Raw genomic sequence first — 15,741 nt, 5'->3', positions numbered from 1 at the left:
GACTACTTTTCCCAGAATACTTTCCAGCAGGAAGTGAGATAGAGGGGCCTCCACAGTCAGAACTACATTTCCCAGCAACCCTTGCACTCCAGACAGGAAGTGGGCTCTCTTGTTCAAAATCCTTGATTCAGAAGCAAGTCAGGAAGATGCTGAAGTTGAGTGGCTGTGGGGTGAAGCTCTTGGTCGGCTTGCCCACATCTCTGAGAGGTGAGAGATGTTTGAGAGAAGGAAATAACAGTGCATCCTATTGAAATCCTGGGAAAAGCTATTTTATTTCTGATCAACCAAGAGCTAAGCCAGGATTGGGCAAACTTGGGCCCTCCAGGTGTTTTGGACTGCAACTCCCACAATTCCTAACAGCCGGTAGGCTGTTAGGAATTGTGGGAGTTGCAGTCCAAAACACCTGGAGGGCAAAAGTTTGCCCAAGCCTGCACTACACCATGCTGCCTTTCTTTCCCTATATTACTGTATTAAACTACTAGCCATCCCCTGCCACGCTTTGCTGTGGCTCAGTCTGTGTATGTGTGTTTTGTGTGTGTATGTATGTGTATAAGTGTGGTTTTGTGCATGCATTCTAATGTGTGGTATAAGTGTGGTTTTGTGCATGCGTTCTAATGTACTTTTTTTGCCTTTTTAAGTCCCTTCCACTGTGTTTTTCAGTACGTTTATGAGTTAATTGGTTAAATGAACGAACCCAGAGGGTGATTCTCCCCAATGCTTCCTCTTCATCCTGGAAAGAAGTGACGAGCGGAGTGCCATCAGCAAGGTTTTGTCCTGGGCCCGGTCCTGTTCAACATCTTTATTAATGACTTAGATGAAGGGTTAGAAGGCATGATCATCAAGTTTGCAGACAACACCAAATTGGGAGGGATAGCCAATACTCCAGAGGACAGGAGCAGGATTCAAAACGATCTTGACAGATTAGAGAGATGATTGGCCAAAACTAACAAAATGAAGTTCAACAGTGACAAATGCAAGATACTCCACTTTGGCAGGAAAAACGAAATGCAAAGATACAAAATGGGGGACAATGCCTGGCTTGAGAGCAGTACGTGTGAAAAAGATCTTGGAGTCCTCGTGGACAAGTTAAACATGAGCCAGGAATGTGATGTGGCGGCAAAAAAAGCCAATGGGATTTTGGCCTGCATCAATAGGAGCATAGTGTCTAGATCCAGGGAAGTAATGCTACCCCTCTATTCTGCTTTGGTTAGACCACACCTGGAATATTGTGTCCAATTCTGGGCACCACAATTGAAGAGAGATATTGACAAGCTGGAATGTGTCCAGAGGAGGGCAACTAAAATGATCAAGGGTCTGGAGAACAAGCCCTATGAGGAGCGGCTTAAGGAGCTCGGCATGTTTAGCCTGAAGAAGAGAAGGCTGAGAGGAGATATGATAGCCATGTATAAATATGGGAGAGGAAGCCACAGGGAGGAGGGAGCAAACTTGTTTTCTGCTTCCTTGGAGACTAGGACGCGGAACAATGGCTTCAAACTACAAGAAAGGAGATTCCATCTGAACACAAGGAAGAACTTCCTGTGAGAGCCGTTCAGCAGTGGAACTCTCTGCCCCTGAGTGTGGTGGAGGCTCCTTCTTTGGAAGCTTTTAAACAGAGGCTGGATGGCCATCTGTCAGGGGTGATTTGAATGCAATATTCCTGCTTCTTGGCAGAATGAGGTTGGACTGGATGGCCCATGAGGTCTCTTCCAACTCTTTGATTCTATGATTCTATGAGTGATGGTCACTCGATGGCCTCATAGGTGTATCGTGTCCAAATTTGGTGTTGATCCATCCAGTGGTTTTTGAGTTATGTTAAGCCCACAAACAAACATTACATTTTTATTTATATAGACTAGCTGTCCCCTGCCAGGCGTTGCTGTGGCCCAGTCTGGTGATCTGGAAAATAAAGTAATGAGAAACTGTTGGTTTCTAATATATGTAATGTCTTGATGTTTGTGGGTTAAAAGTATTTCTTGCTGTTTCTTTTTCAGTGTTGATGTCGAGATTGTCTGTTTTGCCCACTCTGGAACATGCAACATATAATTGTCCTTCCATAAGGGTCACTTTCAAATCTATGATACTATATCTCTGTGTGTGTGCAAATCATATCTATCTATCTATGGCTGGATGGCTCTTTGTCAGGAGGACTTTGATTATGTTTTTTTGCCCTGATGAAGGGAGTTGGACTGGATGACCTTAAGTATTTTCAGTTGGTCATGGGGGTTCTGTGTGGGAAGTTTGCTCCAATTCTGTCATTGGTGGGGTTCAGAATGCTTTTTGATTGTAGGTGAACTATAAATCCCAGTAACTACAACTCCCAAATGTCAAGGTCTACTTCGCCCAAACTCCATCTTTGTTCATATTTGGGCATTTGGAGTACTCGTGCCAAGTTTGGTCCAGATCCATCATTGTTTGAGTCCACAGTGCTCTCTGGATGTAGGTGAGCTACAACTCTCAAACTCAAGGTCAATGCCCACCAAACCCTTCTAGTGTTTTCTGTTGGTCATGGGAGTCCTGTGTTCCACATTTGGTTCAATTCCATCATTGGTGGAGTTCAGAATGGTCTTTGATTGTAGGTGAACTATAAATCCCAGCAACTACAACTCCCAAATGAAAAAATCAATCCCCCCCCCCCCCCAACCGCAGTATTCAAATTTGGACATATTGAGTATTTGTGCCAAATTTGGTCCAGTGAATGGAAATAAATCCTGCATATCAGATATTTACATGATGATTCATAACAGTAGCAAAATTACAGTCATGAAGTAGCAACAAAATAATTTTATGATTGGGAGTCGCCACAACATGAAGAACTATATTAAGGGGTTGCCAACTTGCCGCTTTAGGAAGGTTGAGAAACACATTGGTGGAGTTCAGAACGCTCTTTGATTGTAGGTGAACTATAAATCCCAGCAACTAATACTCCCACGTGACAATTTTTTTTTTAGTGATGGTCACTCCTTGGGTTAGTAGGTGTCTTGTGGCCAAATTTGGCAGCAATTCGTCCAGTGGTTTTTGAGTTATGCTACTCCCACAAACGAACATTACATGTTTATTTATATAGATTTGGTAATGCCCATTTCTTTGCACTTCTCAGGTTTTGCAGCCTCTGCGTCAGTGAAGTCCTACGATGTCCGAAGAGTCGAGATAACTCCGCTGGAGCAAAGGAAGCTCACTTTTGACACGCATGGGCTTGTGCGAGACCTCGAGGCGCATGGTGAGTCCAGACCATGGTTCAAGATTTCTCCTCCCCTCATAGGGCAAATTTTGCCACTTTAAGGAATACAGAACTGTTTGTTTTCCTTCTGCAGAAGGGATGAGGTTGCATTTCACCTCTGTACCCATCCAGGAAGGACATCAGACCACTTCCAGTTTTGGCTTGGTTTTTCATGCTGTATCTGGATAGAGGTAGCCTGGCTGTTGTTGCCTGGAGGCATCTTCTGTTTCCCTGTGCTTTTTTAATAGTGTTCCTTATTTACTGTCTTGAAACGTCAGGAGAGAATGTTTCTGGAACATAGCCATACAGCCCAGAAAATTCACAGAAACCCAGTGATTCTGGCCATGAAAGCCTTCAACAACTCAAGGCTATAAAAGACCTTGTGAAACAACAATTTCCGTGGTTCCATAGCAGTGAGTCATGGCAGTTGAAGAAGTGATACAGAATGGGGGACAATGCCTGGCTCGAGAGCAGTACATGTGAAAAAGATCTTGAAGTCCTCGTGGACAAGTTAAACATGAGCCAACAATGTGATGTGGCGGGGAAAAAGGCCAATGGGATTTTGGCCTGCATCAATAGGAGCATAGTGTCTAGATCTAGGGAAGTCATGCTCCCCATGCTCTATTCTGCTCTGGTTAGACCACACCTGAAATATTGTGTCCAATTCTGGGCACCACAATTCAAGAGAGATATTGACAAGCTGGAATGTGTCCAGATGAGGGCGACTAAAATGATCAAGGGTCTGGAGAACAAGCCCTATGAGGAGCGGCTTAAAGAGCTGGGCATGTTTAGCCTGAAGAAGAAAAGGCTGAGAGGAGACATGATAGCCATGTATAAATATGTGAGAGGAAGTCATAGGGAGGAGGGAGCAAGCTTGTTTTCTGCTTCCCTGGAGACTAGGACACGGAACAATGGCTTCAAACAGCAAGAAAGGAGATTCCATCTGAACACAAGGAAGAACTTCCTGACTGTGAGAGCCGATCAGCAGTGGAACTCTCTGCCCCGGAGAGTGGTGGAGGCTCCTTCTTTTGAAGCTTTTATACAGAGGCTGGGTGGCCATCTGTCAGGGGTGCTTTGAATGCAATTTTCCTTCTTGACAGGGGGTTGGACTGGATGGCCCATGAGGTCTCTTCCAACACTATGATTCTAGTGTCAAACTGCATTGAATCTACTATGTTAGAAGTCTCTCTCTCTCCATCAAATTCAGCTTGATGGCAATTAACCGCAATGTTATGATGTTTGGGGCCATTCATATTCGGTTGATGGAAGTCCTTTGTTCAATGTTATGTTAAATGTTATGTTTCTGTCAACCCTGCAGGTTTTGCAAAAGAGCAAGCCGAAACCATCGTTTCGGCCATAACAGCTTTGTCAACTGTCAGTCTGGACACAGTCTACAAGGATATGGTCACCCAAGCCCAGCAGGTAAGAAATGACCCTTCTCTAGATGTCCTGTTCCTCAAGGAATATAAAGAAAAATCTGCATATTGTGCTTATCAGCATGGTGGTTCTCATCCCAAGTTTTGCTCAAGAAGGCCATAGAACAGTGGTTCTCAACCTGTGGGTCTCCAGATGTTTTGGCCTTCAACTCCCAGAAATTCCAGCCAGCTTACCAGCTGATAGGATTTCTTGGAGTTGAAGGCCACAACATCTGTGGACCCACAGGTTGGGAACCACTTTACAACCTGACGGTGTAAAGTCAGGTTTGGGATTTAGAAAATACACGGGGAGGGGGGGGGTGGTATTTTTGTCAGAGATCAATAAATGTATAGTGCAATACAGTGCAACAGGGGTTGTACTATGTACATAAGTAAATTCCGAGTAGATACTTACAAATCTGTTTATTTGATAACTGTACATGCAAACGGCTTAAGAAAAAAGAGGATTTTTTATTATATCTGGCTACAGGGATTTTTTATAGTAACAAAAATAAATAAATTGCTGCAGAAACACTGCACAAACATTGTACATATGTTTGTGTCATGCTCCCATGGTGTGGAGAGACCATGTTCAATCTCTCCACACGATGCACCAGGCATATTATAAGGTGGTGTATAAAGGACCAGGCTGTGGTGCAGCTAGTTAGTAGTCAGCTGCATTAAATCACTACTGACTGAGAGATCATGAGTTCAAAGCCAACCCGGGTCGGAGTGAGCTCCCAACCATTAATAGTCTAGCTTGCTGTTGACCTATGCGGCCTGAAAGACAGTTTCATCTGTCAAGTAGGAATTTTAGGTACCAGTTTATGCGGGGAGGCTAATTTAACTAATTTACGATACCATAAACTTTCCAGCAGTATGCATAAGAATTAGGAAGTACTCCATCAAGGACTCGATGTCACAAGTGGACAGTGAAGCGGCAGCTCCCCCTGTGGCTGGAATCGATCATACCCTTATGAAGCCGGAAAAGCTGGAATGTTAAATTGCCTCTGTTTCTGTCTATATCAGGGGTCCTCAAACTTTCTAAACAGAGGGCCAGGTCACAGTCCCTCAAACTGTTGGAGGGCCAGATTATAATTTGGGGAAAAAATGAATGAATTCCTATGCACACTGCACATATCTCATTTGTAGTGCAAAAAAAAAAAACCCCACTGAAAAACAATACAATAATTAAAATGAAGAACAATTTTAACAAATATACATTTATTACTATTTCATTTGGAAGTGTGGGCCTACTTTTGGCTGATGAGATAGAATTTGTTGTTGTTGTTGTTGTTGTTGTTGTTGTTGTTGTGTGCTTTCAAGTTGGTTCATACTTAGGTTGGCCCTGAGCGAGGGCCGGGTAAATGACCTTGGAGGGCTGTATCTGGCCCCCAGACCTTAGTTTGAGGACCCCTGGTCTATATATATTACATGTCTATGGCATTGAATGTTTGCCAGGTATATGTGCATTATAATCCGCCCTGAGTCCCCTGCGGGGTGAGAAGGACAGAATATAAATATTGTAAATAAACAAATAAAAGTTGAAGATTTTCTCCTGCAATAAAATAATGTATGCTGGGAAATATAGGAAGATTTCTGGAAATCCCAAAAGTGTTTTGTTTTTAATTTAGGAAATCACTTTGCAGCAGCTCATGGCTCATTTGGACTCCATTCGGAAAGACATGGTCATTCTTGAGAAGAGCGAGTTTGCCAACTTGAGAGCAGAGAATGAGGTATTTCTCTTAACACAAATCTCCCATGTGTTTTTCCTCCTTCCAGTCTCTTTTTCCTTCCTTTACAAGATATGATTATAGTGCTGTTATTCCACTTCAAGTATAGTGGAACAGTAAGCTTAATGGTGTCCAATGGGAGGATTAGATTAATAGAGACTCTTGCAGGAATCACAAGGGCATCTACCAGATTCCCACAATTGATGCCTTTTGAATTGTATAGAACAGGCATGTGTAAACTTCAGCCCTCCAGGTGTTTTGGACTTCAACTCCCACAATTCCCAACAGCCCCATGCCTGGTATAGAAAGTTTTCGGAACTCCAGGCAATTGTTATGAACCCAAAGAGGTTCCTGTTCTTTTGTGCAGAGTGTTCAAGGAATAGTAAGGCAGTTTAGACCAATGAGACACTTTAGAGACCAAGTTTGGTTTTGACACTATTCATGTAACATTTATTGAAATACAATCATCACAGAATCATATCAGAATCACATCAAGGGAGAGCTCTTGTGCACACACACATTCACGCATACTCACGCACACACAGGCCTCCTCCGGCGAAAATGATCAGTCTTCTCTGAGGAGGTGCGGATGCTCCGTTGCCATGGATCAGGAAGCGTGCATCTTCTTGGTGTCTCCTGCATTTATAGGCAAAAATCCATTTTTCTTCTTTTTAATAATCAGGTTGTTCTGTTCCTTTCAAGTCCTTGTTCTTTTCCAAAGTTCAGGATATTCACATTCCAGGCCTCATGACTTATGGGGTACACCTGCACACTCCTTATGCTCATTATATGCTTGGCCACCCACCTTATTGTTTATTGTCATTCAGTTATGCCTTGCTGCCTCCTCACTTCGACTGCCAAGGCCGTCCTATATCATGCCTTGCGAGAACTCCATGTTGGTTTTTCTTTAGGCCTGTTTCTTCTCTTCTACATGCATTCAACCATTCATTCCTTACACAATACATTCAATATCAGTTTCGGAACTGCAGAAGTCTGAAATCAGTCAGACTCATGCAAGTAGTGACTGACAAGATCTAGTTGAGACAGCATCTTCTTGAGATCCAGTCTCGCCATTCACCTTCTCACAGGCTTTCATAACTGTTTGAAGACTCTGAATGTTTTTCATTATCTGTGGCCCTGTTTCCTTACCTGCTGTCCTGTTCAAAGCTCATTTCTGCTGCAAAATGGCTTCCTTTGCTTTCTTTTTTACCAACTGAGCTTGAACTGACTCATTGTGTTGTTTATCTCTTCTCCCATTCCCTGCATCCAATAAACAGAAAATGAAAATTGAGTTGGATCAAGTGAAACAACAGCTTATGGTAAGTGAACGACAATGTTTTTGTTAAGCACACAGTCAGAACTGCTCAAACCCAATTACTATTAGTCTTTCCTACCTTAGATAGAACAGGTTTCTTAGGCATTGGATCTACTAATATATTGTATATACATATAATATTTATAATATTATAATGTAACGCAATATATAATAATACAATATTATAAGACCTCACTACCTCTGAGGATGCTTGCCATAGATGTAGGCGAAACATCAGGAGAGAATGCCTCTAGACCATGGCCATACAGCCTGAAAAAACCTACAACAACCCAGTGATTCCGGCCATGAAAGCCTTCGAAAATACATTATATATTTTATTTTACATGTAATATTACTAATAATATTACAATATTAGTATAGTATAATATAGTAATATATAATACTGATATTGTACTATGCTAATAATTTAATATATTGTATGTATATATATCTTATAGGCCACTCTGAATCCCCTTCGTGGTGAGTAGGGCGGCATATAAATATCATAAATAAATAAAATAAAGAATACTGTACTGCATGTTTTGAGTGGCGGCATGCAGGTGGATCTCTCTGTTGTAGTTCCCATAAAATGAAATTATTTCCCAATTGGACGTGAGGCAGCCACCAGTACTACTGAACATTTCTGCCAATTTTTTGATCCAGACAGTTTCCTGTTAATTTCCCAATTATTAACTTTTGTCATTTGTTCCATGATGATAGATTACACTGTAAAGCTACTGTTTACTGTACAGTACAACCCCATATCCACGTTTTTGTGTGGATACACAATACTGCAGGAAATAGTGAACTGGGCTTCAGGGCTGGGCTTAAGCACAACTGGTTAATCACCAGCAGCAACAGATCACATCAGTCAAAAGGTTGGCAGTGCGAAGCCCGGGTTGGGATAAGCACCCAACCTTCAGCCCAGCTTACTGTCCACCTAAGCAATCTGAGTAGAGAAACTAAACGCCGCTTAAGCGAGGAGGTATTTTAAGGCATCATAAAAAGGAAGTACCAGAAAATGCCAACGATCAAAGGAAGTCTGTGATCAAGGACTCTTCGTCATAGAGGATGGAGCAACAGCAGAATCAGACATAACCTCCAGGATGCCAAAGTTGGGAAAAATGCCAACATATATCTTTATCTGTTGTCTGTCCTTTTTGTTTAATAGCATTGAATGTTTGCTGTATATGTGTTCTGTAATCCACCCTGAGTTCCCTTTGGGGTTAGAGGGGCAGAATATAAATGCTGTAAATAAATAAATAGCCCAGCTTGTGGGGGACATTGGAAATGCCTCAACAAGTCACCTGTCTAAGCATTGTTAGATCCTCCAGCATGACTGTGTGGGTCACCTTCTGGCAGAAACATATCATAGAATTGCCTAGAGAAGAACATATTTTGATGGACATAGGTAAATGTCAGGTATCCATTTTATGAAAACATGGATTGTACTTTTATCTCTCCCTAGTTTGAGCTGCTTTGGGATTTCTAGGAATGAAAAGTTGTTCATATTCTCTTTAAGGTCATGATCAAGGAGCTAGAAAAGATATATTATATCCCATTACATAGCCTTTCCTAGCCAGCTTCCTGGTTTATTGTGCTTCAGCACTGTAATAAATAAGTCAGTCACCTCTGAGGATGCTTGCCATAGATGCAGACGATACGTCAGGAGAGAATGCTCCTAGAACATGGCCATATAACCCGAAAAAACCTACAACAACTCAGTCGCTGTTGTTAACCAAATGTCTGAACTTGACTCTTCTCACCAGACCGCTTATGATGGACTGATCTTGTTTTACATATGATGTTTGGTACCTATAATTAGGTCCGTTTTGTAGTTGGAAAATAATATTTCAGCCCTAAAACCAGGTTGTGAACCTCTCTTGGGGGGCCATGTAACTGCCACAAGTATGAAGGTGATCGTTTAGGTCCCTGCCCACTGTGTCTTATGGTAGGCTTGAAGGGAGAGGAACAGAATGAACCAGTGCTTGATCACTGTGACGATCTGGATGAGGGTGAACAAATTGAAATTGAATCCAGACAAGACAGAGGTACTCCTGGTCAGTAAAAATGCCGAACAGGGCATAGGGTTACAGCCTGTGTTGGACAGGGTTACACTCCCCCTGAAGACGCAGGCTCACAACTTGGGGGTGATCCTGGACTCATCGCTGAGCTTGGAACCCCAAGTTTCGGCGGTGACCAGGGGAGCATTTGCATAGTTAAAACTTGTGCGCCAGCTGCGCCCGTACCTTGGGAAGTCTGACTTGGCCATGGTGGTCCATGGCCAAGTCGCGAATAGACTACAGCAAAGCGCTCTACGTGGAGTTGCCTTTGAAGATTGTTCGGAAGCTTCAAATGGTCCAATGGGCGGCAGCCAGGTTACTAACAGGAGCAGTGCTCAGGGAACACACTACTCCTCTGCTGCGTCAGCTCCACTGGCTGCCAATTTGCTACCAAGCACAATTCAAAGTGCTGGCTTTAGCCTATAAAGCCCTAAACAATTCCGGCCCAGCTTACCTGTCTTAACGTATTTCCTCCTATGAAGGAGGAGCTTAAGATCATCTGGGGAAGCCCTGCTCTCGATCCCGCCTGCCTCACAAGTGTGATTGGCAGAGACGAAGGACAGGGCCTTCTCAGTAGTGCCCCCCCTGGCTATGGGATATTAGATCAGCCCCTTTCCTCCTGACTTTCCGAAAAAAAGTAAACACCTGGCTGTTTGAGCAAGCTTTTGAGAATGCAGCAGAATAGATAACACGGAACTATGAACGATGAACATGGAATGGCCAGACAATGTTACTGGATAACATTTTTAACAGGATGACACCGATGATTATATGCTTTAACGGTTTTTATATATTTTTATATTGTAATGTTGATTGTTTTTAATGGCACTTTTATGAATGCCTGACATTGAATTGTGCCAATCTGTAACCTGCCTTGAGTCCCCATATGGCTGAGAAAGGCGGGCTATAAATATCGTAAATAAATAAATAAATAAACAGAGATGTCGTATGGTCCCAAAAAGACTTTTCTTTTTGAAAGAAAGCATGTTTGTGTTTTCAAGAATGAAATCAACCAGATCCGAGCAGAAAACAAGCTGGACATTAACTTGGAGAGAAGCCGGGTGACAGACACGGTAAGTACTTCTTTGTCGCTCCCCTTCTGCTGCTCCTTTTCCAGTTTTCAGGAGTCTTGTAGTTTCTTTCCTGTTCTGTACTCTTCTTCAGTTCACAGACCAAGAGAGAAAACTCATGGAAGCCACAACGGAGTTCCATAAAAAAGTAAGAGTTTGAGCTGATTACAGGTACTATGTATGTATGTGTGTGAAATGATGCAAATCTCCCTCAACTGCAAGAATCAATAATTTCCATCATTTCTCCTATGAGGAAAAATATTTCTATAGGGTCATCCCATGCCAAGTGGTCTAAACCTTCCCACCATCATGTCTCCAATTTTGTTTCAATTTTAGCTGTAGTGCCAGTCAAATGTTAAAGTACCATATATACTCGAGTATAAGCCGACCCGAATATAAGCCGAGGGTGGAAAATGCAGCAGCTACTGGTAAATTTCAAAATAAAAATAGATACCAATAAAATTACATTAATTGACGCATCAGTTAGTTAAATGCTTTTGAATATTTACATAAAACTGTAATTCAACATAAGACTGTCCAACTCTGATTCAACCATTATTCTAACCTTCTTCAATGTAAATATGCTTACGTATCCTTCCAATAATAATAAATAGAGAAAAATATTAATAATAATAGTAATAATAACAATAGAGTAAAATAATGGAATGTTATAGTAACAGTAAAAATAGAATAAAATAATAAATGGAATAATAACAATAATAGAGTAAAATAATAAATGTAATAACAATAATAAATTAAAACAACAATAATAACAACAAAGTAAAATAATAAATAACCTTGACTCGAGTATAAGCCGGGGGAGACTTTTTCAGCCTAAAAGAAGGACTGAAAAACTAGGCTTATACTCGAGTATATACAATAAGTTTCCAAAAATTTGAGGTCTCTGACTGCAATGGTTGCAGTCAGAAAAAAACTCTACAGTATTTCAATGTACTAGCCATTCTTATACATTTAGTTTCAATTTTATTAGACCCCAAAAATGGCATTTTCTTAAATATCGTGCACACGCTGACTGTCTACCCTTCAGATAAGGGGGTCTAGATCAGCAACTATTGCAGTTCGAGACCTCAACTTTTTGGAAACTTAGTTTAACTTGTGACTGGCTCTACAGCTAAAATGGAAACAAAATTGGAGACATGACAGTGGGAACCTTTTAAAATTTTAGATCACTTGGCATGAAATGACCCTATACTAGACTCTTCCTGTATTCACAGGTTGTAAAGTCTTTGGAGAAAAAATATTATGTGCAGAAATTCATGTGTGTTCTTTATGGGAAAATCTCATTGCCATTCATTCCTGTTTAGAAAAAACAGTTGCTGTGAGAACAAAGTGGGGAAGATGATAGAAAGTATGGGATTAATGTGCTGAATTGTAAAAAAGTTGCACAGAACAGAGGTAATTCTCTGAACATTATGAATCTCTTTGCAACTCATCCTGCGTCCATGTTCCATATTTCTAGGATTCAAGCACCAACAGCTCTGTGTCCGAAGTCAGCAACAAAATAGATACTGAAATTGCTGCCCTGAAAACCCTCATGGAATCAAATAAACTGGAAACTATCCGTTATTTGGCAGGTATGTGGCCGGTTCACCAAGTTTCGTGTTCCAAGAGAAAATAAATATCCACAAGGAAGAACATAACATTACTGTATGTAGTGCTGCTTGAACCATCCCTTTCCCATTCTCCTCCTTTCCTCCCTGGAGAAATCCCCTGTATTCTGAATGTGATAGTTTATTATCATTGAATTGCCATACAAAAGGGCATGGCTTATTTCTCAATGTGGGAGGACCCATTTTTTTGACCAGCATTGAATAGTTGTCTATGTGTAAAGCCTCCTTGAATCCCCTTCGTGGTTGAAAAGGGCCGGGTATAAACATGGTAAATAAACAAATAAAGGGCAATGATAAAGGTTTCCCCTTGAAATTAAGTCTAGTCGTGTCCGACTCTGAGGGGTAGCGCTCATCTCTATTTCTAAGCTGAAGAACCAGCATTGTCCGTAGACACTGCCAAGGTCATGTGGCCAGTATGACTGCAAGGAGCACCGTTACCTTCCTGTAGAAGCGGTACCTATTGATCTACTCACATTTGCATGTTTTCGAACCGCATTGAGTTGCCTGTTTGGGCTGAAAAATGCGGTATAGAAATAAAGCAAATAAAATAAATAAATAAATAGTTTGACAGAATTTATTTATTTATTTATCTTTCTTTATTTCCCAGCACTCATTATTTTATTACAGGAGAAAATCTTTAACTAGAGTATTTTATTTGTTTATTTACAGTATTTATATTCCCCCCTTCTCACCTCGCAGGGGACTCAGGGCAGATTACAATGCACATATACATGGAAAACATTCAATGTTATAGACACACAACATATATAGACAAACACACAGAGGCTATTTAACATTCCAGCTTTCATGAGGGTATTCTGGCCACCAGGGGAGCTGACGCTTCACCATCCATTAGTGACAGTGATGGAGTATTTCCTCATTCTTTTTTGCATGGTTGCTGGAGATTTTTATGGCGTCATAAATTCATTAAATTAGCCTCCGCGCATAAGCAGTACCTAAATTTCCTACTTGACAGATGCAACTGTCTTTCGGGCTGCAAAGGTTGACAGCAAGCTACACAATAGTTAGAAGCTCACTCCGACCTGGGCTGGCTTCGAACTCATGACCTTTCGGTTAGTAGTGATCTTAATGCAGCTGACTCCCAGCCAGCTGCGCCACAGTCCCGTGCAAGCTGGGGCTAACAGCAGGAGCTCATCCCACTCCCTAGATTCGAACCACAAACCTTTTGGTCAGCAAGTTCAGCAGCTCAGCAGTTTAACCTGCTGCGCCATCAGGGGACCAATACAGTAGAATCTTGCTTATTCAACCTTCACTCATCCAACATTCTGTATTATCCAATGCATTATTCCCGCCCAGAATAATGTCCAGGGTGGAGGCTTTTAAACAGAGGCTGGATGGCCATCTGTAGGGGATGTTTTGAATGAAATTTCCTGCCTCTTGGCAGGGAGTTGGACTGAATGGCCCATGATTTCTCTTCCAATTCTATGATTCTATATGGGAGAAAGAAAGAAACCATGTCTATTTTGGTGCTAAATTTGTAAATACATAATGTTGTTGCGTATTGAACTCCTTTTTCTGTAGATTTGTTGTAAAACATGAGGTCTTGGTGCTTAATTTGTAAAATCATAATGTCATTTGACGTTTAATAGGCTTTCCCTTAATCCCTCCTTATTATCCAACATTTTGCTTATCCAGCGTTTTGCTGGCCTGTTTATGTTGGATAAGCAAGACTCTACTATAAATAAATACATACATACATTTCAGTGGTAAATTTTGCTTTGAGATAAGATTTTTTTGAGTGAAAAGCTCTGTTACGGAATTAATTAAAATCTTAAGTCAAGGTATCACTATATTCTTTTGTTTTAACTTGCAGCCTCGGTTTTCACGTGCCTTGCCATTGCTCTGGGGTTTTATCGATTCTGGAAATGAAGAGACAGCCTAAAAGGAAGAAGAACCAAACCAGACAGACTGTTGAATTCAAACTGTTTTGGATAATGCCTTCAAGCAGATTCTTCCAGAGCCTTACTGTTGGTCTTGATCTTGAACCTAGAGCAGGTGGATGTTATCAGTGGACGTGTTTGATCAAGTTTGTGTCATTTGGGCTCGTGTGTGCTGGAGGCCAACATATCTACGGACCATTTGGAAAGGAAATAATTTAGCCATTGGGAAAGAAAAGAAGAAACCGCTAGAATGCTGTGGCCATCCTCATCATTGTGTAAACACATCTAGGTTGATCCAACTTTTGCCCACTTCCATCATGTTTTTAGTTTGATACCCAACTCTTCATTGATTGAAACTATTCAGCTGTGAGAGTGGCTGATGATCTTGGAGAAAATGTGGTTTCTCTTCCCAAAGTGAATTTCATGTTCTCACTGTATGGATGAAACCCCAAAATGGATTATGTTCTGTAGAAATTATTTTGAAAGTGTCACATGATAATGTATTTTAAAATTTCTATAAAGCACAACATATAAAGGTGCCTTAAACCATTGATTACTGGGAATTGTTTGTGTGCAGAGTTATCTCTTATTTACAAGATTGTTTTTGAGTGAAAGTTCTAATGCACAGAAAAGTAAACTAAGAATGTGTAAACCATTGACTGTTTGGGTTACTGTGAGCTTTCTGGGCTGTATGGCCATGTTCCAGAAGCATTCTCTCCTGACGTTTCCCCCACATCTATGGCAGCCATCCTCAGAGGTTGTAAGGTTTGTTGGAAAGTAGACAAGTGAGGTTTATATATCTGTGGAATGTCCAGGGTGGGAGAAAAAACTCTTGTCTGTTTGAGGGAAGTGTGACTGTTGCTTAGCTGTTGATTAACATCAAATTGCCTTTTAGCTTCAAGGCTTGGCTGCTTCCGGTCTTGATTGTTTCCTGTCTGGAATTCCCCTATTTTCTGAGTGTTGTTATTTATTTACTGTCCTGATTTTGGAGGTTTTTTTTAATACTAGTAGCCAGATTTTGTTCATTTTCATGGTTTCCTCTTTTCTGTTGACATTGTCCACATGCTTGTGGATTTCATTGGCTTCTCTGTGTAGTCTGACATGGTGGTTGTAAGAGTAGTCCAGCATTTCTGTGTTCTCAAATAATATGCTGTGTCCAGGTTGGTTCATCAGGTGCTCTGCTATGGCTGAGCATGTTTATTCACACTTGCCTCAAGCAGACAAGAGGTCTTTCCCCCACTCTGGACATTATTCCACAGATATATAAACCTCACTTGCCTAGTTTCCAGCACACCTCACAACCTCTGAGGATGCTTTCCATAGATATGGGTGAAACATCAGGAGAGAATGCTTCTGGGACATGGTCATCAGTCCAGAAAACTCACAGCAACCCAAT

At 41.3% G+C, this 15,741-nt stretch overlaps 1 protein-coding gene across 1 annotated transcript; it reads left to right on the top strand.

Moving 5' to 3' along the window:
• The first annotated feature begins 92 nt into the window (after positions 1-92).
• Positions 93-14,896, top strand: CCDC90B (coiled-coil domain containing 90B). The gene is made up of 9 exons (XM_060771195.2): positions 93-207; positions 3,098-3,217; positions 4,536-4,639; positions 6,267-6,368; positions 7,643-7,684; positions 10,745-10,816; positions 10,908-10,961; positions 12,294-12,408; positions 14,279-14,896. Exons 1-9 carry the CDS (start codon positions 147-149, stop codon positions 14,332-14,334), a joined length of 726 nt encoding a protein of 241 aa, XP_060627178.2. The 5' UTR covers positions 93-146; the 3' UTR covers positions 14,335-14,896.
• Positions 14,897-15,741: the final 845 nt, after the last annotated feature.

Source organism: Anolis sagrei, chromosome 3 (genome assembly GCF_037176765.1).
Source record: "Anolis sagrei isolate rAnoSag1 chromosome 3, rAnoSag1.mat, whole genome shotgun sequence".
NCBI lineage: Eukaryota > Metazoa > Chordata > Lepidosauria > Squamata > Dactyloidae > Anolis > Anolis sagrei.
This window is presented reverse-complemented; position numbering and strand designations above follow the sequence as displayed.